The sequence below is a fragment of the Nuphar pumila genome, chromosome 12 (genome assembly GCF_984573655.1).
Source record: "Nuphar pumila chromosome 12, dmNupPumi1.hap1.1, whole genome shotgun sequence".
NCBI lineage: Eukaryota > Viridiplantae > Streptophyta > Magnoliopsida > Nymphaeales > Nymphaeaceae > Nuphar > Nuphar pumila.
In genome coordinates, this window is record NC_143260.1 from 2192257 (window position 1) to 2218530 (window position 26274).

The 26274-nt window shown below is 39.5% G+C and overlaps 1 protein-coding gene and 1 long non-coding RNA gene across 2 annotated transcripts; both read right to left on the reverse strand.

The window, feature by feature from the left end:
• Positions 1–5822: 5822 nt before the first annotated feature.
• On the reverse strand, positions 5823–7019 carry LOC149819620 (uncharacterized). Its single transcript, XR_016426649.1, has 2 exons — positions 6925–7019; positions 5823–6222 (listed from the first exon to the last, which is right to left on the reverse strand). It is a non-coding gene; the product is annotated as an uncharacterized LOC149819620 (long non-coding RNA).
• A 5236-nt stretch (positions 7020–12255) lies between these two features.
• On the reverse strand, positions 12256–25734 carry LOC149819621 (transcription initiation factor TFIID subunit 9-like). The gene is made up of 3 exons (XM_089982260.1): positions 25563–25734; positions 24370–24784; positions 12256–12694 (listed from the first exon to the last, which is right to left on the reverse strand). Exons 2-3 carry the CDS (start codon positions 24622–24624, stop codon positions 12410–12412), a joined length of 540 nt encoding a protein of 179 aa, XP_089838386.1. The 5' UTR covers positions 24625–24784; positions 25563–25734; the 3' UTR covers positions 12256–12409.
• Positions 25735–26274: the final 540 nt, after the last annotated feature.

Below are 26274 nucleotides of genomic sequence, written 5' to 3' on the forward strand. Positions count from 1 at the left end.
TACCATATTGTGCATGTTTGCCAAACAAGCTAAGAGTCTAGCTAGCTCTTCTAGTATTGTTCTTCCTCATACATGTTGTGGATTCCTGAGAAATGTGTCAACCCATTTGAAGTATATTGAAGAAGCAACACATTTTCTTGTTTTCTAGGCAATTTTGATGAAATGGGGTGCTCCCATGTAATTGCTGTTAACTAGATGTGAGGCAAGAGATTATTCATGTCAACTTTAGAAACACAGATGTGAAGCAAGAGATTTTTCCAGGCCCATATTCACTAGATAATAGGTGTTTCGTATGAATACTTTTTTCACATGAAGTACATACATGGTGATGTAGTTTCTGCTCTTATTAAGATAAGGTGCATCTTCTGGTTGTTTCTCATTTTTCTACTTCAGATTAATGTGCATCATTTCAAGCAACCTAGTCTCAGTTTAACTGTGCTTTATAAACATTTAACTGCGTCAGTGTTGTTTCCTTGTCCCTCTTGTTAAACCTGGTAATTTACACCATAGTGTTGTTTCTCCTTTGTAGGTGGAACAAACCCCAATATGCTCTCATATTCACCATTAGAAGAAGCACCCTGATAAGTCTATGTTAGATAGTTTATGGTGATCTATCATCTAGGAGCCTATAATGATAGTTTATCATGGTGCTTAATTGATAAGTGGCAAGCAGTTAGCAAGTATTGGAGATTTGTATTTTTGTTTTCCAGAGTTTTGTTTGGACCAAGTATGGGGAGTTATTATGGAAGATTATGCATGTGACAGTGCTTTATACTGGACCAGCTGACCATGTGATTTAAATTTCTTTGTCAGATAAGAATGGATGTAGAGTATGTATTGTTTAAAGCTATGTCACAGGGATTCGGCTAGCAGGGTGCCGCACCCGCGTCGACGCGACTCGACGCGGGTGCGGCCAATCCGACCCTGGGTGCGTTGACCGCACCCAGGGTCATTTCGGTCCATTTTTTTTGGATTTTTTTTTTAAAAATTCGCCCTATGAAATAGGCTGCAGAATTTAAAAAAAAAATCGTAAGAGTGAACTTCCCAAAACTAAAAGCACCGGACATCGCGAAACCATCGGAATGCAAAACATAGCAATTCCATCCATAAATTTGCAGAAAAAGCACTCAGATCTACAAAACCTCAAACCAAAACAACGAAAACAAACAAGAAGAGAGACCAATCTTACGAACTCCTGGAAGAAACCCTCAAGAATAGAAGGATAGGAACGATAAACAAATCGTTGTTAGCTAACTCGTCATCTCTTCAGCCATCGATCTTGCCAGCGTTTCAGAGTGACCTACGGTCAAGATCTCTCTCTCTCAAAAGGAGGGAAGAAGTACCGAGAGAGAAAAGGAGAATCTCTTCCATCTGCAACGGTCCCGAAAGGGTGGGAGGAGAGGAGAAGAAGAGGAAACCCTCGCCTTCGTTCTCTCTCTCTTCTCGGAATCTTAACTCGACGGAAAGCAAGGGGTGAGGGGGGCTCCACCAGTGGTTAAGAATTAACCGCGGTTAACTGATCAGGTTCCCTCCCCCCGTCGAAGCCTCTAGAATCCCGTGCATCTCTTCGTCGGATCCGCCTTCCACGTCCTGCCAACCGTCTGATTGCAAGTGGGTCACCCCGATTGTACGGCCACTAGGGGCGGAAAATACCTGAGGCGGTAACATGGCGGACGTTAATTGGGAGAAGCAACATGCCGTCACCCTAGAAGGACGTGTGGGGCCCTCACGAGGAGCTCCTTGCTGGTCAAAGGTCCACAAGAGGACGGTTAAAACCCTGAGGAGAAAATGGTTTAAACTACCCCTACCCGTTGTAAACATGCAACTGGATCGGGTTTGTTTCGATCCGGGTTCGGTATCCTTCTTCTAGATCCAATTTATTTGAAAGGTGCTACCCGAATCATATTTGCATGTATCAGGAGAAATGGGATACAATTAACAGCGTGAGACCTTTACCCATAATTGATAACCTGTAGGCAAGATGTCAATGGATCAGGTTGATTTAAATATCCAACCACGATTAACTTTTAGTTGGATTCAGTAAAGCATTCCAGATCCCAACAAAATACGGGCTAGATACCATACCGTTAATCCAAATCTGAATTCCAACTCAAAACCTGAATACATGTAAAAGTGTATGTAACAAGGTCACGGTTTTGTATCTGGATCCAACTCTTGGGTGGAAAGAGGCCACATCCTATTAGGTGGGGATGCCAATAAATCGGATTTTATCCACATTACACCAAATTCAATTCGGATGCCAATAAATCGGATTTTATCCACATTACACCAAATTTAATTCCGTTTAGTTGCGTTTGGACATCCCATTATATTCAAATTTGACGGATATGGTTATTATTTTTTGCTACTGAATCCGATACATATTCTAATTTGATAGATATTCAAATCCATTTACATGTAAAAAAGCGGACCTGCTATGAGCTTTTTACAACCAAATCCAAATGCAAATTTGAACCCATTTAACGAACAACCGGACCCCCCTTTATATATATTTACATTTTTGTCCCTGCCGCACCCCCGCACCCGGGTTTTTTGGAAGTGCCGAATCCCCGCACTCGCACCCGCACCCATGTAACATAGGTTTAAAGGTTGATTTGAATTTAGCATAAATGTGGGGAAAATGTTGGAGGATGTTTATTGTAAGCTGTCACCAGTAAATAGCATAAATGGAGGAGATTTGTATTTTTCTTTTCCAGAGTTTTGTTTGGACTAAGTATGAGGAGCTATTATGGAAGATTATGCATGTGACAGTGCTTTATACTGGACTAGCTGATCATGTGATTTAAATTTCTTTGTCAGATAGAGTGGATGTAGAGTATGTATTGTTTAACGGTTGATTTGAATTTAGCATAAATGTGGGAAAAATGTTGGAGGATGTTTATTGTAAGCTGTCACCAGTATATAGCAATATGTACCCTTCTTTATCTTCGAAGTTTGAATATATTAATATGAAAATTCCTAGCACATATTGATGCAAATATAATAATGCGACGTGATGCAACATATACATTGATATTTCCCTTTTCATGTTCTATATTTGGGTATCTGAGCATTTTGAGAAAATTATTGATGAATACAGGTTGCATTTCTGACTTGTCCAAAGTGGGATGCCACTAATTTGGTGAATTTATTGTTTTAGTGGCCTTCTGTTGGTAGAGAAGGCACTCAATCATGTTTTGCATAGTCTAGCTTATTTGTGGTGCTGTCTTTCAGTTCATTATGTAATGCCATGTTTAGACAACAAAACCATCAGCTTGAGGTTCTCAGTTCTGCAGGATAGTAAACAAAAAGCAGTAAAGGAATGAACTTGATGGAAGAGCATGAAAAGAATGCACTATTTTGCTTATTTTTTGGGGAACAATAATCCCAAGAAGATCATAGAAAAATATGGAAGAGAAAATTCATATGGGCCTTGTAAACCAGAAGTGATATATGAGATTGAAGTATGAGAATGGACATTAACTGAAGTGAGACTGATTTGAGACATAAATGTCCAGCAGAACAGGCAACTGCTGATCAGGTTATTATCAAAATCGGTCTGAATGGGCTGATTCAGGTCGAATCAACCCTTAGCCGATTCAGAAGGGGGCGATTCACCTGTCATTTCAATTCAAAATTTCTAATAATTTTTAAATTTTTTAAGGGGTTACAAAAAAAATTTAATATTTATTTTAAAAGTTTTTATTGTTATTAAACACTTCTCATCTGATGGTAAAAAGTTTTCAATCCACAAACAATTCGATTCAGTTCTTAGTTTTTTTTAAGAAACCAGTTCACATAGTGAACCTATTTTAACAACTTTGGGTTGTCCCAAGGCCCAAGATAACCAGGGCAACCAGCATCCTTTGGATGAGTAGATCTTTATGATGTAAGAGAAACACACAGAAGTAATTGGATCACATGGTACTGATCAATCAGGAAGGACACAGGGAAGAGATAAAATGATGGAAGGGGCCTTTGCTGGCATCACTTATCTTTCTTTTGCATTATTTCTTTAGACTTCACACATCCTATCTTTCTTTTGTATTATTTCTTTAGATTATATGGCCTTTATTTTGAGCATGTAGTAACTTGTCATCTTAGAACATATTTGACTATCATTTTAACATGTCTATAAGCCTCTTTGAAACCATGGATTTTGCACTTCATATTGCTGAGATGATTGGGTTTACAGGTTAGGTCAAGCCTCATTTATTTCCAGTACCCTGTAGCATTATAATTTTTTGCTTATCAGTTAAGATAATTAGCATCAATTAGTTTCATGGTTGATCTGTGACATTTTGAGGATTCTAGAATCTAAACTGAGAGGTTCTGTTTCATACTCAAGTAGGTTCAGGGCTATGCATGGTCTGAGGTCAATCATGGGTTACAAAAAAAATTTAATATTTATTTTAAAAGTTTTTATTGTTATTAAACACTTCTCATCTGATGGTAAAAAGTTTTCAATCCACAAACAATTCGATTCAGTTCTTAGTTTTTTTTAAGAAACCAGTTCACATAGTGAACCTATTTTAACAACTTTGGGTTGTCCCAAGGCCCAAGATAACCAGGGCAACCAGCATCCTTTGGATGAGTAGATCTTTAGGATGTAAGAGAAACACACAGAAGTAATTGGATCACATGGTACTGATCAATCAGGAAGGACACAGGGAAGAGATAAAATGATGGAAGGGGCCTTTGCTGGCATCACTTATCTTTCTTTTGCATTATTTCTTTAGACTTCACACATCCTATCTTTCTTTTGTATTATTTCTTTAGATTATATGGCCTTTATTTTGAGCATGTAGTAACTTGTCATCTTAGAACATATTTGACTATCATTTTAACATGTCTATAAGCCTCTTTGAAACCATGGATTTTGCACTTCATATTGCTGAGATGATTGGGTTTACAGGTTAGGTCAAGCCTCATTTATTTCCAGTACCCTGTAGCATTATAATTTTTTGCTTATCAGTTAAGATAATTAGCATCAATTAGTTTCATGGTTGATCTGTGACATTTTGAGGATTCTAGAATCTAAACTGAGAGGTTCTGTTTCATACTCAAGTAGGTTCAGGGCTATGCATGGTCTGAGGTCAATCATGGATGATTCAACTTACAGGTCCCAGATCTAAACATATTAGCGTAAAATCCTCCTCCTGTGGCATGTACTTGTCATGTCACCGGTGGATACAATTTGGTTGGGATACGCCTTGCCCAGAACTGGTATCGGTATCACCACATCTGATTATGCCCAATCCTGATATAAGTCCTGATCCAGTTGAATACAGTTATGTTATAAAAAAATTGACTGAACCATGTTAGATCTGATTCATTGACATATCTGCCCCATTCAGTGATATTTCCCTTGTATTTTGTTAGTAAAAGCTCCATAGTCATATTATAGTGGAGCAGGGGATGGTGCGAGCAGTTGAGTGGTCTAGTACAAACATTTCATTCTTAAGTAGCATCATAATGCCCTCATGGACCAATTTGATTCAATATGTACCGACTTACCCTGAATCTACTTCAAGGTTTTCACTTGGTGCTTTGCCAGTTTGCCTAGACCTGTTAATTTATAATTCAAAGGAGGTTTAATTATTTAAATCTGTTGGGTCAATGGCATCGGCATGGTTTGGCTGGTGAGATTTGCTGAGTCCTAACAACTTGTTTTCTGCCAACTGTTATCACCCCTCATTTCTTTCATCAACCAACAGATTGATTTTTTTTTCCTTTTCCCCATTTTTGTCCTGGTGACCCTTACCTTGATGACTTGAACTTAGTTATCTAGGCCTCTATTATCAGGAGTGTACCACAAGCGGTTAAAAGTAATAAGGGCCATCTTTCTTTATATCAGAAACTTGGTACAGAAAGAACAACATTTTTTACAGCGTATATAATCTAAGTGGAGGTGGAAACCATATTCAACATGTTATTTTGCTTCTACTACATTGATTTCTGCCAGTTTGGGGTGAGAAGGTGCTGGAGCAGGAGGTTCCTGACCGGAAGGAGCACGGTGAAGCCTGCATCGAAATGAGCCAGGATGCATTGTTGGGGAGCATACACAAGTTTTGCTGCCAGGTATGGTTGATAAAGTGTCTGTCGACCATGATCTCTTCATGGAGTTGAACTTGCCATGGTTGTGACCTGTGCCATATTTCTGTGGGCGGTTTTCTCCTTCAATCAGATCCAGAGGGCCCATGTTTTGTCTAAGCTTGGGTTCTGTAACATCATGAGAAACATAAGACCAATGCAAGTGAATGAACTGTTTTGCATTCAATTGATCATCAGTATATTTAGCTCTGTAGGTTAAACCTAAGAGGTTGCAAGTGAAACAACACAAATGAAAAGGTTTATGAAATACAAGCAGGAAGGCAGACTGGATTTGGTTCACCTAAGTTTCAAACATGTAGGTAGCTATGGCATGAAATATAACACACGCATGCACATGGGTCTGGGAATATATGCAGCCATTGTCAGTATGAATATGATTGGTTCTTATAATGTTATTTTGTTTATGGAGTCACTTGATTAATAAGACCCCGGGCTATGTTTCCAAGCAAGCAGTCGGATTGATGGCGACATCACCAATTTCCTATTGGCAAGTCTTTGGAAACATTTGCCTATTGAAAAAAAAGTCTGGAGATATTTGACAATGGAGAATGCATACAATCTTGATCCAAATATGTGGTACAGTTGCCAGTATCTGTTATTTCAGTGCCGATTCTATATGTACATCAGTTATGCAAGTTCCATGATCTGTGTACGCAAGCGATGGCTAATCAATGAAAGTAAGATCACCCATGCTTTTCAGATAGGAAACTGCTGATTATTTCTTGCAAACCAGACATGCTATGGATATGTAGTGCACACTACACACAAACAAAGACCAGAAAAATGAGGAAAGTCTTTTGTTGGTGATACCTGATATGAGAAATGGTGACTGAAACAGTCAGATGAACGGAATTTTGAAATTTGGATGGCCTAATGGGCAGGTTCTGGCCTCAGACCGGCAAATTGCTTCCCAATAGATTGTGGTTTGTATTTATAGTCAAGGGGTACATGTTTGCGTGGTTGTGCAGGAAGTGATGTCGGTTGAAGAGTCACCATCAATCTTCCACCACCACCACCTCCTTGAATTTTTTTTTAAAGTCTAAGCATGTGCATACAGAAAGACTTTGAGCTGAATGACCTTTCAATGAGAGATGAGGCACATGGTTGTCGGTTTCAAATGTCAGAATTGCTCATGAATTTGGACCAACTGCTGTATATGCCAAACATGTTGGAGCTTAGGCATTCCTTGGTTTCTCATTGAGCTGACCAACTCGATGCTTACCAACCACACATTGTTCTTAACACCGTCATCGCCAACTTCTGTTTATGCAGACCATTCATTTTTAACAGGACTTTCTCCAGCTAAGCTATTTCCTGTCATACAAAGGATGGCTCTATTTTGGCCTGTGATTCTTATGGAGGATGGTCACAACTTAATTGTATGTTTTCCCTGCGAGTTTTGTACATTAATTTTTTGTTTTCTGAATTTTATGTTATAATTTTTCTGCCAAACTGGTTAGAAAATATTACAAAAACAAGTTTAATTACAGAATTCCCTTATCTTGCCACCGGTTTTCTGGTGTGATAAACAAAAGAAAAGAACTCTTGAATAATTAAATCCAATATTGAGAGAGAGAGAGATTATCATTCATTAGTAATGATATTTTTTGCTTAATTAGCAGTTTAATTACTGCATTCCCTGATTATCGGTTTGGAATGAGCATCATGGAGACCATAATTACGCTTCAAAGGCATTTGTGGCATTTAGACCAGGAGCTAGAAGAAAACTTTGATATGTCAAGGTCAAGGGAAATAGAGACAATTTATGAGAAGAAAGAAAAAAAATTATTTGTATGGTCAGCTATGGTGACTAGAGTATTGGGGGAGAAAATGCATTAATAATGCTAGCTAGAAAATTCAACACAATGCTTGGTCAAATAATAGCGGGGTTGAACCTCACCCCTTTGAAAAATGCAGCCTTGATGAAAACGAGACATGATAGAAAAATTCTTCAGTGGCATTAAAACAAGGAAAATATATAGGTCAATGACATGCCAACACGTCTATTATTTTGTGGTGTTCTTTTTTTTTATCAAAGATATTCCTTATGGTGTGATGCCAATGATGCGAATATGTGGTGCTTGCTGCTCCAAGAATTTACCTGTTGAATCTCTCCAAACAAAGTCATTGTTCTAACATTGAGATTGTAGGTACTGAGTCCACACCAACATCTAGATCTGTCAGTATTCTAGGTCCAACATAAGAATTTTACATACTAAATCTTCAGAACAAAGTCACTCAAAAACATTCAGATGGTAGGAATGAACCACACCTCGCCTAAATTTGCTAGAGATCGAATCCAGCTCAGTCCCAACTGAATTCAGATCTTTTTTTCCCTTATATATTGACTAGAATTAGAGGAAGCAGAAAACAAAACAATATGGATTAGAAAAATCAGATCTCTAGCCAGCGAAACATGTCATTTAGATTCATTTCAAGCTGTCACAGGGACACGCCCGTGTTTTGTCCCCTTAATGAGAAACTGCACAAAAAATTGTGTCTCGTGCCCTTTTGGGCGTGTCCATGGTTAAATGGGGGTGATAGTCAGTGTTGTGAGAGGCGTATGCCTCAGAGGCGAAGCGCAACCTCAAAGTACCGAAGCGCTGTAGTGAAGCGTTTGCAGACTCGAAGCGCATGCTTCACATGAGTGAAGTGTGCGCCTCGCTTCGAGGCCCGCTTCAATTCGAAGGCGTACGCATCATGTACAGCCCACAAATATAAAAGTAAAACACTGAAGAGGGGGGAGGGCGTACGCATCATGTACATCTCGTCTCTCCGAGTGCCTTGCTCGATGTCGGCGAAGACGCGAGCCTGATGAAAGGGATCCGGAACTGCGTAAGACAGTCGCGGATTGGGTTACTCCAAAGATCCCCGATGTAGGGGTCGCCGTCGCCGTTACCATAGCCCCTCCCCGAGGTTGCTGCGTTGCCGATCCGGTGGCGCAAGGGGGAGATCATCGGGTGCGGAGCGTATGGCCGTGTCTACATGGGCATGAATCTCGATTCAGGAGAGCTTCTTGCTGTCAAGCAGGTCGGCGTATTTTGCCAATCGTTTTTTTCTCTCTTGAATATAGGGCTTCTCTTCGTTCCTGATACTGGCTTTTGCGGTTTCTTGAATTCGAGTGTTTCTTCTATATGTTTTTCATGTTTTGATCGCCGTTAACAATGTGTCCAACGAGAAAGCGCAAGTAAGAAGTTTGTTTACTCTTGTTCCTATTTTTTATTAACTTTTGTTCTTTTCACATTTTCCATTTTTTTTGTTAATTCTCTTGACTATCATAGCAATTCCAAGCTCTGAATGATCTTCGCAGGAAATTCAGTTGTCTTTTTTGTTTACCAAGCAACACACTTCATCTGTTGTGCAATTCCTGCTTACTCTGCTGATCAAATAGTATAAGCTAATTCTTTTTTAGAATTGCTATGCGAGCCAGATTCATTTTTAATTGTTTTCCTTGCTACGAGAGGAGGGGTGATAGCTTTTCTTTGGACCTTGCGATTTATTTTCCTATTCAATACTGGGATCTTGAAATTCTATGTTTTTCTTTATGGTGGTTTTTGTATTTGGCTTGGGATTCTAGGCTCATATTAGGGAACTTGAAGAAGTTATTCTAGGCACAGCTAGAGAAGAGGAAGCCTTAATTATTCTGTTGGAATTTGTTCTTGGTGGATCCATAGCATCCCTTATTGGGAAGTTTGGCTTTTTTCCGGAACCTGTAAGTGTTTACTCTTCCCCTTCATTGTTTACTTTCTAAATTCTGGATGTTTAAGCTATTCTTGTGATTGGATGCATCTACAGGTTATAAGAATGTATACGAAACAACTGCTTCAAGGACTGGAGTATCTCCATGGAAAAGAAGTCATCCATAGAGACATCAAGGTTTTGTTGTTTGAAAATGTTTTTGTGATCAAATTTATTTTCTGTTGCCTTTATTTTTTAACTGCTCGACTTTGATTATCGGTCTTTGAAGATGTCTTTGGATTTCAGGGTGCAAATATTCTAGTTGATAATAAAGGTTGCATCAAGCTAGCTGATTTTGGTGCTTCTAAACAAGTAGTTGAACTGGTATTTTCAGATTCTACATTTTCTTTTTGCTTTTGATAAATGTGGGTGCGCGTACTCCTACCCTTTTATGGTTGCTTAACCATTGCCATTATAACCTATGGGCCACTAATTCATTAGCGCTTCTGGGTATGATAGGCAACCATATAAGGGGCCAAGTCAATGAAAGGGACCCCCTACAGGATGGCTCCAGAAGTTATTCTTCAGACTGGGCATGGCTTGTAAGACTGCTATGAAACCTCTGTATTTTTCATAGTTTGAGTTTTTAGTGGAAACCAAAATGTTTCCTGGGTTAGCTTCATTTTCTAATGACATCTCACTTCACTTGTGGTTTTTATCATTATCAATTTTTGCAGTCTTAACATATTTTAAGGATTGAATGCAATAAAAACAGTTTATTCCATACCAAAATCTTTTGCTTTTTATGGCCTGCGCATGCAGGAATATCCGTATGTTGTATGTGTGTTGATTACACTAGATTTAATATTCACAATGAAACAAACCAACTTATCCATGTGCAAGTGGATTTAATGTCTTATGCATTTTTCTTGGCATGCTTCCTCAAATAGGCATGTGTATATGTTTTGGAAAACACTGTTACCTTTTAGTCCATGAAGTTTTTCAAACAAACCAGTTGATGATTACAAATAAACTGTAGAAATTTTTCTTATCTTTTTTTTTTCAATGCAGTCATGTAATTGAACCCAATATTCCTTTGCAATGTGTTTTTTAAGCAAAACAATATATTTTGTTAGTATAAATATGACAGGAGCAGAAAAGCAAAGCTTTCTATTGAGTCTCAATATGTTGATCATGAAGCTTACCCTTCAACGCCTCGCTTCATAACAAGCTCAACGCCTCGCTTCACCTCAACGCATTTAACAGCCTTGGTGATAGTAGCCAATATGGCAGTAGTCTTCAGTAGCTACTTATGTCACATGGCATCACCAAGAGTAAATGCAATATTTTAACTTGATAGCGCATTTGCTATTAGGCCATCACCCCTATGGTCACACTCACTACATATCATAGTCACAAATATTGGTATCGACTATATCTTAACCAGGCCATTTCTCACGATATTATAGGTTTGGTGATAAATATTCCAAAAATCTTGTGAAAATTTTGGGGCTTAAAAAAATAAAAATAACAAAAATAAGTAAAAAATATCATGTTTAAATAATAAATAAATAAGATATAAATAAATAAATAAAAACAGTAACAATAATTGATGATATTGAGATATGATCAAATTGGTGATATTTTCAAAATATCAAAATATTTTACCTAGAATATTGTTTTCTGAAAATAAGGCAATAATATCATGATATTTTGAAATATTGCCGATATATGTGACTGCTACAGATCATCGTTACATCTTTCTTGTGGGGGTCTATTCTTTTGTTGAGATGCCCATTTTATGGATTTGGGGCAGATGCCCGGTCAGAATATGGCGACCCTTGTCCTTCATAGATCATGGGGTTTATATATATATATATATATTGAAAAAGGTTTTTATCAAGGTGCTCTTGGAGCCTTGGATAACATGATGACAATGGATGTGCTTACGTTCTCCAAGCAACAGAGGTTTGCTAAGGAAACTTTGCAGATCTTCTCTTCATTAGCCAACCAACTGGGGATCGATCTCCACATAGAAGGACTGCTAGCAGTTGGAGAACTTGAACGGACTGCCGGATGGTGAGTTAAAGATGGGGTATGTGGTGGAGCTGACTCCAGCGATACCCGATAAATCTTTGACAGAATGTAGAGAAGAAATGTTTGATAGGGATCTAACTTTTAGCAGGAGGGGAATGGCGGGAAGTATATGACCACCCTTGTTATTTTTCTTTTGTATAGATTTTCAAATATAGGCACGTAAACAGTGTAAAGGTACGGGCTAGGTGTGGGCTAATTGATCTCTTGTGTAACCTTGGGTCTCCAATTGTGACTCCAAAATGTATCAGCAATTCATTCCTCAAAGAATGCATGTTCTTTTCTTTTTTCTTGTCTGCATACAGAGAATTGGTACTACTTCATAAAACCATAATTTCCTTATTTGCATAAGATATCAAAAGAGGAAGATTGTACAATGAATTTAGTGGATAGTGGATATAATCATATATTATGCCATAAAAACCAAAAAGAGCACGTCTCCAGAGATTTTCTGTCCCTTCTTGTCCGTTACAAATCTATTTAAAACGGAAAAAAAAAAACCTACAACCACAAGAGATAAGGTTCATTTAAGGGGTTTACCGGCAAGAGGAAAGGAGACTTTCTGATGAGATTGTTGTTGTTCCATCCTTTGGTCTTGTGGGATATTCGGATTGGTAGCATTGATTTTTTCTGCATCATCTTCTTCTTCTGTCTCTTCAACAACCTGGTTGGGCTGCCTTCTGGGAAGTGCAAGTTGGTAATTTGGACTGATTAGAGTGTCTTGTTCGGGAGGCAAGGGAATGCCTGGCCCTGGAATGGATTTTGGCAAAGGGATCTTGTTCCTGTTCATGGCCAACTCAAGGAGGACCTGAGAAATTAAACCAGATTAACAACCACAGGTTTCTCTTATTCATGGGTTTAAATAACAGACATTGCAAGAATCCATATCGAGCAAAAATATGTAATTAGCATAAGAACAGAACCCACCATTCGTTCTAAGATGAGAGCGACATAATTATATCATACTTTATTTACTAAAGCATGGAAGAGAAAACACTGAAAATTAACTAATCATCTGAATATATTAAAAAAATCACAGATTTCTGATGAGTAAGATAGCATTATGAGCCTCAAAGGGGTTTGACATAGTGGGAATAGGACCTAGGCCACTAGGCTGGTGGTCTAGGTTCAAATCTCATGGGCATCACCACTTGCGCAAGCCGAAGCGTGGCAACCTCCTGGGGGCAAAGGGTAAGCCCACGGAGTTTTATGTTGCCAAGACAGCTACCATAAGTACGGCAGGCAAAGCTAGCGTGGCCAGGTCTTTGATCCTAAGGGTGGTTTCTCCAAGTAAATATAAAAAAAAAAGACAGCATTATGAACATCAGGAGAGTAGTGCGTCGTGTTTTTATCATCTCGTCGACTGGATGTCTTGATGAAAGATGGTCAATTCTCAACAACCATCAACATATGCAGTTCAAATATTAGCAGTTCTGCTTCATTTAAAGCACAAGGAGGAATGTCTACAAAACTGATCAACATACACAAGTTGACAAAAAGGAATGCCAAAAACTAGTATATTTAAAAGATTTCAAGACCAACAACTTCCATAACACAAAGTTTAGCAAATCATGAGCACTTTATGCTGCTACACGTTTAACAATTTTCTGCTCTGATGATACAGATGATGGCCTCGGGAAAACTTTAACAATACCACAACAAAAAAGACAAGTGTCACATAAGAAAACATTCTAAATCATGTTCTTTAGATTGCTTGAAGACCTACTTTCAAGAGGCCAGTTCTTTATAGTGTTGCTTTCACCTCTCAAATACATTGTTTCTGTTACACACACGTGCAATTCGTTTTTAAATAGGTTTGGAGAGAAGCAAGTACTTTTGAAAACCTGATATCTAGGTTCTGCACAATCCAGGAAAATGATTATCTGAGAGCAAAGTTGCAGGGTTTTTTTTTTTTTGATAACAGAGGAACCCTCAGGGAGAGCCAGGTCACTAAATGGGGCCAGCCTTCCTGTGAGTAAAAAACTCCTGGCCGAAGTCATGACCACCCAGTACAACAGAAGTTTTGCTAACATGCAGAAATCTACGAATTTTGTGGTTAAAAAACCATCCACAACAAAGTCTGTTGACACATGTAAACACTCCCTCTTTGTTGCACTCTGACTTTATAGTTCAACAACATGCTGGCATGATGCACACAATTGCTATCCTAAAATCTACAAACTTGCTAGCTATAAGTATTACAGGTTCCAGGTAGAAATTTGAGCATGTATCATAGTCTATTTGTGGTTTAATAATATCTTATTTTGCAAAACCATTGATATATGCTTTATTAACCAGCTAATAGAACATTGGTTGAAGGCACATTTGTATCAGTAGCCCAATAAAGAAGAAAACAATCTGTCACCATCATAACCCAAAAATTAAAGAAACCTTCTAAAATAATGTGCATGCTGCATAAACATCCTCTTTTCAGAATGATAAACTGAAAAGTTTAGCAAGGTTGATTTCAATGACAGATAGACACCATTCTGCATTGGCTTCAAAGCCAAGAAGTTTGTCCAAATATGAAACCAAAGTGATCCCTATCGTCTTTACAAGTTTGTGTTCTGATTGGTGGTTGGAAGGGTCCTGACAAGAAGGCAACTCTAGACCACTCACCAGAACAAGAATTACAGCTTATCTATGTGTAAGCAAGAATCCCTCCCCCTCTTACAACAGCCAGTGACATGCCCATTTTCCTAGTACCTCATGTCAACACAATTGAATATGGATATGATCATAAGACATTGTCTATGTCAGATATGAGTCTCACTTAGCCTGCATGTGCCCCACATCGAACAAAACATGGCACCATGACCACTGATGCACACAGACAAACCCATATTGGATACTGCAATCAAATCCGTCTTAACTCAAGATGGATATCACACTTCAATTTATCACTCATGTTGCCTGAGGAACTGTTATACCCTAATTTTGAAAATTCTGTGTCTTGCGCCAAGCATGTCCATGACTCCAAGCCACGCCTCGTTCTTGTGATTGACAGTGATTATAAGCTCATTACCACAAACCCTCCATATTATAACAGCATTAGGTGAATGATTATATATCACATAACAGTAAGATTTTTGGCCAAATACCAAACACAAAGAAAGTTAATTGAAAACCAAGTGTTTTAAGCAAGTCACTACGAGAGCCTGAGTTGATTTGTTTTTTACCTTCCCAATCAGTGTTGTTAAAAGCGTTGAGGCGTAGCGAGGCGCTCCACCAAAATCTGAGGCGAGGCGTAAGCCTCGAGGCGCAAAGCGTAAGCCTCAAAAAAAATTAAACTTAAAAAAAACTATAAAAATTATCTAAAATTATAAATAAATAAGAAATGTTTTATTGATGAAGCACCAACCAACACGAAATAAAAAATCTCAAATAAATACGGAAAAAATATGAGATTAACATGTAAAAGTAACATTAATGCAACAACTTGATCTATGTAAGTATCTAAGAAATTAAATATGAGCATTCATTCAATAAAAAAACTAACATTAACAACAAAATGCATATTATCACTAACAACATCAGGTCATAATTATAAAATACATGTTAACATTAACAACCAAATGTTAATGTATTTGTCCAGAATCTTTAAAATGAGAGTGTTAACATTCACAATTACAACCAAAAGACCCAAAAAACATATAAATGGCCAATAGCTCTATGATATGAATTAGGGCTTAGGCTCTTGTTGTGTCTCGTCATCATCAATATCTAAGTCTTCAATATCATCATATGAAGAATCCATATAAATAGTTTCTCATTCATCTTTATTTTCTGACTCTTCATCATCTACACTTTCTTCATCCACGTCCTCAGTTACTTCTTTTGCTTTTTTTTCCTTCAATAAAAAATCATGTATTAAATATTTATGTTATGTAATTAAAAAAATACATTTATATTCATAGCTAGGTAAAAAAAATATAATTTTACCTCGATCTTTTGAAGACATGTCTTGCCTAGAACCACTTTGTGAAACATGAGGTGAAGTGACTTTTTCAATAGGAACATGCTCAATGGCATTTATGTCGAACTTCGGATCCAGCCATGAATCCTCCAACCAATTGGGTCACTTGACAATACTGGATCTTCCTTCTCCACAATTCACTCATCGTCTGAGTCTATATGATCTGGACATATAGGGTCTTTGGTAGCCCTCATCATATTTCTCTCTCTTAATTTCATATTGTACATTACAAAAACCAATGCATTCATCTTCTCTTGCTCAAGTCTATTCCTTCGTTTTGTATGCACCTATAATTTCAAATCATTGATAATCAATTATAAGATAATTAAACTTATAAAAATGTATTCCAAAAATAAAATAAGTCACAAACCAATAAGAAAGTACTCAAATTCCTCTCACAGCCCGATGCACTGCATGTCAAACTTAGAATTCGAATTGCAAAATACATCAACTCAGGATTTTCGTGCCCAAATGAACTCCAATCAGCTACATTCAAATAAAATAGTAAAAAAAATGATAAAAACATTAAGAATGTCATAATTAACAAAAACATAAAAAAATATTAACAAATAACAACATAATTGCAAGCTTACCAGGACTTTTTAATTTTCTTGTTGTAACAGCTACCTCTCTGCCAAACAACCCTTTTGCATTTTTAAATGCATCGATTTTTGTTGTAATTTTCAACCGAATATTTGCATCAGAAACTAATTTTTCAACACAATCATAAAAGTCATGCATAACTTCTCCATCAGGGTTGAAGTTGTCAGCAAAATGAAAATGTTGATTTAAATAATAGGCAACTGCATGCAAAGGCTTATGAAGTTGCAAGTCTCATCGTTTATCAATGATATCCGAAATAGGTTTATATTTTCTTTCGACATTGTTAAGGTTTGAAGCAATTTCCTCCTTTGATCTATCTATTGCCTCATACAAAAATCTCATAGCAGGTTCGTGTGCATCAACTAGTCGCAACACTTTCACGAGAGGTAGTATAGCTTTAATTGCATATGATATGGCAGCCCAAAACTTATGATCATTAAGAACAATATAAGAAATGTTTTTAGCATCAGATTTCTTATAATAATTAGATGATCTAAAATTTGAAGATAAGAACGTCGACTTTAACTATTTGTTATAACATCCAATACTATGAAGTGTAAGATATGTTGTGGTAAAACGAGTGACGGCTGGATGCAGAAGTTCTTTCTTCCCTGTGAATTTTCTTATTAAATTTAATACCCATGCATGACTATAAATGTATCTTGTAAATTTTTTTGTATTTTCCACTGTATCTTTAAAAATTGATATCTTTCTAATATCTTCTAACATAAGATCCAAGCAGTGCGCTGCACATGGTGTCCAAAAACATGTTTTTCCTGCTGTTAACATATTTTCAGCTGCCACATAATTTGGTGCATTATCTGTAATGAATTGCACCACATTACTTTCACCAACTTCTTTAACAACTTCTTCAAACAACTTACACAAATTTGCACCAGTTTTTTCCATGTCGCTGATGTCAACGGACTTCAAAATTATTGTCCCAGATGAGCTATTCACAAGAAAATTAATTTTCTTCTTTTTCCATCTGTCCAACCATCTGCCATAATGCTACAACCAACCTTTGGCCATTCTTTTTTGAACTCTTCTAAAATTTTATGAGTACAATCTACCTCGTCCTTCAAAATCCATGTTCTGATCTCGTGATAAGAAGGCGGTTTGAATCTTCGCCCATAATTTGTAATAGTTTCTACCATTGCACCAAAATATGGACTGTTGCAAAGATTAAATGATAAGGCATTTGCATAAAAAATCTACCAATAGCACGACATACATTTTTTTTTGCATCCCTTTTGAAAGCAGTGTTTATTGTGGTTTGTAGTGCTTCTTTGTTCACAAAAAGATCCATAGGACCACCTGTACTTGTTTTTGCATCACTACATGATCCACTAGTTTCTTTATTCACATTATCGCCTGTTACAACAACAACTACGCCTTCATCCCAAAACAATTAGGGTCGGCGATATGAACCAAAAAAGAAAATCATTTTGGGTCTTCCACATGAATCCTTCTCCTCCAATCATTTCTATCCAATGCCATGTCCTCGGTGAGGTTCAAAGCATTCATATCCTTTCCTATCACCTCCATCCATGTCTTCCTAGGCCTACCCCGACCTCTTTTAACTAATATATTTCCCATTTCTCCATCCTTCTAACTGGAGCATCATTAGGCCTTCGCCGAATATGTCCAAACCACCGTAAACGATTCTCTCTCATCTTATTTTCAATGGGTGCAACGCCTACCTTCTTACGTATCTCCTTGTTCTGAATCTTATCTTTTATTGTATTTCCACACATCCATCTCAGCATACGCATCTCAGCTACACTCATTTTTTGTAATATGATGTCTCTTGGCAGCCCAACATTCCGTACCATATAGTAAAGCGGGCCTAATAGTCATCCTATAAAACTTTCCCTTCAACCGCAATGGCATTCTACGATCGCACAATACTCCAGTTGCACTTTTCCATTTCATCCACCCAACCTTTATCCTATGATTTACATCTCCATCAATTTCTCCATACTTTTGAATGATAGATCCCAAATATTTGAAACAATCATCCACTGGTACTTCTTGCTCACCAAGCTTCACTACACTCCCATCACTACTTCGTTGCTTACTAAACCGACATTTCAATTTCTCCATCACTACATTATCGCCTGTTGATGATCCAAAATAAACACTTATCCCGATATCCAACTTGTTTTATTCTAACTCTTCTTTCTTTTGCTTCTGATCCTTTAGATGATTCTGAAAAAAATCTTTTCACATCAGGTGAAACCGCTTCGCACATGCTTACACCATGTTTTGTGTCAGCTAAGTGATGTTTTAGCCTATAGATGCCTCCTGTAGTCACTTTATGACAGTAATTGCATATTACATGTCCTACGAGTTTGGGATCTTTAGTGGGATTTGGAACTTTAACTCCATGATCCCATCCTAGATCTTTTCCCATTGTTCAACTGCAAAAATACATATAACAAAATATATATTAACATCATGCATTCTGCTGACCACATTGCATGAAAACAAATGCAAAAAATGTATACCACATTCAAAACTTGTCATGTTTAGTCAGATTTTTAAAGAAATCTAAAAATCAGCATACTGTATTACACTAAAACTTCAACATAAGTATTAATGTACTGCAGTTTTTTTTAACTAGTCTCACAAGTATTAATATATCTAAAAACGATAATTAATAAATTAACAACTAAATTCTAATCTAAATACAGGAAATAAAATTTCTGAGATTGAAAATAAACTTAACAAGAAAATGATGGCAAATGCAAGCAAAACAATAAGACACCCGATGCAGAGAACTATTAGTAGTGATGCAAACACAGATTAGCAACTAAAAGTAAAGATACAAGTAGTTAATTAATCCAAGAAGAACAATGCCAACATTTAGGCAGATTTGATATGTAAATCAATGATAAATTACTAACAATGCATATAGAAGTATATTGTACAACCCAACATCCAGTGGCATGACACCTATACCAGCCTAAGCTAATCAAAAGCAAGTTCATGGACAGACATATCCAAGGCCTATAGCATTGGCCTGATACAGGCTAATCCTCGAGGAGAGCCAGATCAACTAAAAGTTAAAAATTATACATGAATTAGAAACATCACTATGTTTACAAAATGATAAAACAACTAAATAAAACGATAAATGAGGCAACCATCATCAACAGTTTGATTAAATACTGGAACACATCATCAAACATAATAAACTAAGACGTTCTCCAATACATAATATTCCACTAGCGTGAAAATCAACACATGCAAAAACAGAAAAACAGAAAATCTATAAAGAATCGTATCAATGAAATAACACTTAACATAAACAACCAAATATGTATTAGAAGAAAAAGAATCTAAAAAGACAGTAACAGAGAGAGAGAGAAATATAAGAGAGCAAACCCTGCAAACAATCGCAGTTATCAGCTTCCTTCCTCACTACTTGTCGACAAGGCAAATGGCAGGGGGGGTGGAGCCCCCAGCCGACAAAGCAAGGAGGACAGGGGGGAGCAGAGCCCCCCTGTCGACAAGGCAAATGGCAGGGGGGTGGAGCTCCCTGCCGGCAAAGCAAGGAGGACAGGGGGGAGCAGAACCCTCCTGTCGACAAGGCAAATGGCAGGGGGGGTTGGAGCCCCCTGCTGGCAAAGCAAGAAGGACAGGGGGTGCAGAGCCCCCTGGCTGACGACAAGGTGAGCTACAGGGAGCCCCTACTGAAAAAGAAAGAGACAATGGGCTTCGCCCCCTTGTCGGTCGACCAAGAGAGAAAAGCAGAGGGGGGGGGGGGGGAAGACCCTCTGCCCACTAGAAGCGACGACAGGTGGGCACCGCCCCCTGTCGGTCGACCTCAAAAAAAAAAGGCAGGGGTAACCCCCTGCCGACGAGTGGCAACGACAGGGGACTCCGCCCCCTTGTCGATCGACCAAGAGAGAAAAGCAGAGGGGGGAACCCCCTGCCCACGAGAGGCGACGACAGGGGGCACCGCCCCCCTATCGGTCAACCCCAAAAGAAAGGCAGCAGGTAACCCCATGCCGACGAGAGGCGACAATAGGGGGATTCGCCCCCTTGTCGGTCGACCAAGAGAGAAAAGCAGAGGAGGGGGTAACCCCCTGCCGACGAGAGGCGACGATAGGGGGCTCTGCCCCCCTGTCGGTCGACCCCTCATGGAGAAGTAAAAAGAGGGTTTACCTGGCGACGACGACTTCGACGTCACCGGAAAACGCAGAGGAAAGGCGGCGTCGGGGATGTCGGCCGAGGTCGTTGAAACGGACGGCGGTGGCGGTGAGTCGCTAGCGCCCTCGCAACAGAGAAAAGAAGACGGTGGTGCTCGGCGGGTCGCCGATGCCTTCTCAGCAGAGGAAAGAAGAAGGTGGAAGAGGCGATGACCAGCGGTGGGTGGTGGTCGGCGACAGCAGTCGCGGGGGACGAGAGGGGACGAAGTGGAGAGAGAAGGGGTGAGGGCTTTTGCCCCTCGCCCGAGGCGACTGTGTCTTTTTTAAAGACATAGGTTCTCTCGAACCTTCGAGCATACGGGTCCGGGTTGGACTCGGGTCCGGGCCCATCCGATTTTTTAATGTGCGCCTCATGGTGAGGCACGCCTCGCCTCAAGGCGCATGAGGCGTACACCTTAAGGGTTTTACGCTTTTTAAGCGCGCCTCAAGGCAAAAAGGCCCTTGCCTCGAGGCAAGGCGCGCTTTTTGCGCCTTGAGGCACGTTTTTAACAACACAGTTCCCAATAATAGGGTTGAGGCAACTATGCAAGCTTAATGATACATTTCAGGTTTGAAGGTATATGGAGAAAAGAGTTTGCAAACCATCCATGCAACCGACAGCTCCAAGGTTAACGATTGATGAGCTAAAAAAGGCAAGCCTTTGGAATCTTGAGTGCCCTGTTGTGCATGATAACAAAAACAAAGAAGAGGATGATAGTGGTGGCACCTAGAAATCAAAGAGTTGAAGCTCTAATTCTTCTTTATTCTTTGATGTAAGTAAATATCAGTTTGATTTGACCACCCTCTCTTAAGTGTTCTAATTAACGGTAGCATGAAATACATGACACCCTTTAGAATCAAATCCAACATTGATCGCAACTATATCCCTATGCCTCTCTAAAAAATTCAATGCCGGTGTTAAAAGAAAATGTTTTAACCAAACTTTTCAATAGAAGATTAGACAAAAAGCAATCGTAAGGAAAAGAAGAGAAGAGAGTTCTTCCCCTAGTTGTAAACGCAAACCGTAGATCGATCTCTTGGGAATGAAAAACCCCACAAAAAATGACTACCTCATCCGCGGAGGAAGAGAATCATTACCTTTCGTGGGGACGGCTGCGAGAAGCTGAAGTTGACCTCGGATTGGATGACGAGCTTGACGTCGTCGCGGTAGACGGAACTCTTGCCAGCGTGCTCCGAGTAGGTCTGCACGTCGATGAGAACGTCAGCCATGTACCTATACCACAACTCCAGCAACTGGTGGACGACCCTGAACTCGTACCTTTCGATGACCATTGACTTCAGCAGTGTCTTCACGATCTTCGCGTCCCTCAGCTCCTCCTCTTCCTCCACCATAACCCACTCTCTCAATTCCCAACTAGAGTCTAGTCTAGAGCTCCCCGGTCACGTTTTTAAGTCAAGAAGTCCCACTAGAAAACATTATAAACTATATTCTTTAGATTGTTTCAAGATCTACTTTCAAGATGCCAGTCTTTTATAGTGTTGATTTCACCTCTCAAATACATTGTTTCTGTTAGACACACACACGTGCAATTTATTTTTAAATAGGTTTGGAGAGAAGCAAGTGATTCAAGTATGCTTCCCACTTTTGAAAACCTGATATCTAGGTTCCGCACAATCCAGGAAAATGATTATCTGAGAGCGAAGTTGCAGTTAGAAGAGCTGTACAACAGAAGTTTTGCTAACCTGCAGATATCTATGAGACTTTTGTGGTTAAAAAATCATCCACAACAAAGTCTGTTGACACATGTAAACCCTCTCTCTTTGTTGCACTCTGGCTTTATAGTTATGTCAGCAATAACATGCTGGCATGATGCACATAATTGCTATCCTAAAATCTACAAACTTGCTAACTAAAAATATTAGAGGTTCCAGGTAGAAATTTGAGAATGTATCATTGTCTGTTTGTGGTTTCATATATCTTATTTTGCAAAACCATTGATATATGCTTTATTAACCAGCTAATAGAACATTGGTTGAAGGCACATTTGTATCAGTAGCCCAATAAAGAAGAAAACAAACTGTCACCATCATAACCCAAAAATTAAAGAAACCTTCTAAAATAACGTGCTGGCTGCATAAACATCCTCTTTCCAGAATGCTAAACTGAAAAGTTTAGCAAGGTTGATGTCAATGACAGATTGCCACCATTCTGTATTGGCTTCAAAGCCGAGAAGAGTGAATCCACCCACATATCCAAATATGAAACCAAAGTGACTCATATTGTCTTTACAAGTTTGTATTCTGCTCGATGGTTGGAAGGGTCATCCTGACAAGAAGGCAACTCTAGACCACTCACCAGCAGTGTTGTGAGAGGCGTACGCCTCAGTACCTGAAGCGTACGCCTCAGAGGCGAGGCGCACGCTCAAGGTACTGAGGCATGCTGTGATGCGCAAATTGCCCCTCATCAACCTCCAGAACCCCCTCCTTCATCCCCAAGTCTTCCTCCTCCGCCCGATTCGTCGGCTGTGCTAACCCCAAGTGCTGGTGGATCCACCGCCACGTGCCGGCCAACTGCTCCTCCGCCGCTCCCTGCCTCCCCTCCCACCGCTTCACTTCCATACCAGTTGTGAGAGGCGTACGCCTCAGAGGCGAAGCGCAGGCTCAACGCCTCGCTTCGCCTCATCGCATTTAACAACCTTGCTCACCAGAACAAGAATTACATATTATGCATGTGTAAGAAAGAATCCCTCCCCCCTCTTACAACAGCCAGTGACATGCCCATTTTCCTCGTATAACATGTCAACACAATTGAATATGGATATGAACATAAGATACTGTCTATGTCAGACATGCGTCTCACTTAGCCTGCATGTGCCACGTGTCGAACACAACATGGCACCAACATAAATATCAGGTACACCATGACCACTGATGCACACAGAAAAACCCATGTTGGATACTGCAATCAAATCAGTCTTAACTCAAGATGGATATCACACTTCAATTTATCACTCATGTAACCTCTGGAACTGTTATACCCTAATTTTGAAAATTCCATGTCTTGCAACAAGAATATCCATGACTCCATGCCATGCCTCGTTCTTGTGATTGACAGTGATTATGAACTCATTACCACAAACCCTCCATATTCTAACAGCATGAGGTGAATGATTATATATCACATAACAGTAACATTTTTGGCCAAATACCAAACAAAGAGAAAGTTAATTGAAAACCAAGTGTTTTAAGCAAGTCACTAGGAGAGCCGGAGTTGATTTATTTTTTTACCTTTGAAATCTTGAGTGCCTTGTTGTGCATGATAACGGAAACAAAGAAGAGGATGATAGTGGTGGTACCTAGAAATCTAAGAGTTGAAGCTCTAATTCTTCTTTGATGTAAGTAAATATCAGTTTGATTTGATCACCCTCTCTTATGTGTTCTAATTAACGGTAGCATGAAATACATGACAAACTTTAGAATCAAATCCAACATTGGTCGCAACTATATCCCTCTCTCTCTCTCTCAAAAATTCAATGTCGTTGTTAAAAGAAAACGTTTTAACCTAACTTTTCAACAAAAGATTCGACAAAAGCAATCGTAAGAAAAGGAAAACAAGAGAAGAGAAGAAAATATAAGAAAAGAGAAGTGCTTCCCCTAGTTGTAAACGCAAACCTTATATCGATGTCTTGAGAATGAAAGACCCTACAAAAGAAGACTACCGCGTCTGCGGAGGAAGAGAAGCATTACCTCTCGCGGGGGCGGCTGCGAGAAGCTGAAGTTGACCTTGGATTGGATGGCGAGCTTGACGTCGTCGCAGTCGACGGAAAGCTTGCCGGCGTGCTCCGAATAGCTCTGCGCGTCGGTGAGGACGTCAGCCACGTACCTGTACCATAGCTCCAGCAACTGGTGGACGACCCTGGGCTCGTAACGTTCGATGCCCATCGACTTCAGCAGTGTCTTCACGATCTTCGCGTCCCTCGGCTCCTCCTCTTCCTCCGCCATAACCGTCTCTCTCTCTCTCTCTCTCTCTCTCTCTCTCTCTCTCTCTCTCTCTCTCTCTCTCTCTCTCTCTCCTAGAGTCGATGAAGAAGGAGTCCCACGTCTTCCTGGTCGATCACGCCTGGAGCTTCCGTCTTCCAGATGCCCGGAAACAGGTCAGAACCTGAAAAAGGGGAAGCCGTATGTTTAGGTCTTATTCTCCTTTTGTTCTGGCAATGTGCGATCTCTCTTAGGGCAAGTTCGGTTGCATCCGAAAGAATCGCTTTCTCAGGGGAATCTGAGAAAGCGATTCTAAAACCCCACATTGAGGATTTCGAATCATTCAAATCACAGGCTCCCGTGAGATTTCAATTCTCACGGGTTGCCTTGTGAAATCACACCCGTGAAACACGGGTCTGCAACTGAATAAGTGTTTCACGGGTATGCAATGGGTAGTCGCCGGAGATCTCGTTCCTGCCATAGTGACAAATATCCCGATATTTACGAAAATTTAAACGGCTTAATCTCACAAGATTTACAAAATCTCGCGAGATTTTTTTTGTGTGTGATATTTTCTCGCGATAATATGGCGAGATTTTTTTTGACATTTTCTCGCAATAATATCGCGAGATTTCCCTCAATCGGAACCAATCAACGATACAAACGAGCTAAGGATTCATATGAGTCCCCAAGGAATCTGTACAATCACCCACTAAGGGCAACGGCCGAATCATTTCTCAAGGAGAATATAAAACTAACCAAGAAAGAGCGCCAAAGGAAACGATCGGGAGCGAACGTATCCTTCTAAGCTACGACCAACCGAAGCCAAACCTTCGATTTCTAAAAAGGAGAAATGAACAACTAATGGAGAAACCGATCAGTTCTCTGCCAGTCAATGGATGGCAACTATGGAACCAATCAATGAAGAAGGCGAAACCAGAGAGAGGAGGAAAGGACATTACATGGTGGTAGCGTCCGGTGGAGCTGAAACGGCGGAGAGAGCGGCGTCCATCTCCGACGCCATCGAACTCGAAGGGAGAGGGAACCCCAAGATGAGAGAGAGAGAGCAGATTCGTCTACTTCAATCGCTAGTCTTCCCCTTCGCTTATGCTCTCTCTCTCTCTCTCTCTCTCTAGATTGTTGGTTTCCTTGTGATACTCTTAGAAATACTCAAAAATCAAGCTCATGCACAGCTTGCTGCCAGTTATGCAACGTCAGAGGCACTATTGTTTCTGGGGTTTTGATGAAAAACTATGAGGAAATTCTTGGGAGAAGTCGTCCTTATTTTGAAAGGCGGCAGCAAGAGTGTTAGATTTTTTATACTTGCATTATTGGGGTTGTCAAGAGCTTTGCTCAAACTCGTAAAATAGACTTGGCAGTCTGAATATGAACAATGGGTACTGGGCTCGGCTCGGATCGGATCGGATCGGATCGGCTTGTTAGGCAATAAGAAATATATTTTAGTCATATTTTACATGTATTTTTTTTGTAATCTTACTTCTCTCAGCTCTAAAATGATATATTTTTTTATAAACAAGTCAGCTCGAACTAAGACTCATTATGAGCTCAAACTCGAGTTGGCTCGCCACAAGAATGAGCCAAGCTTGAGTTCAGCTAGGTTAGTTCAGCCCTACTTACATCTTCTCAAAAAAAAAAACTAACGTTTAACTAGAA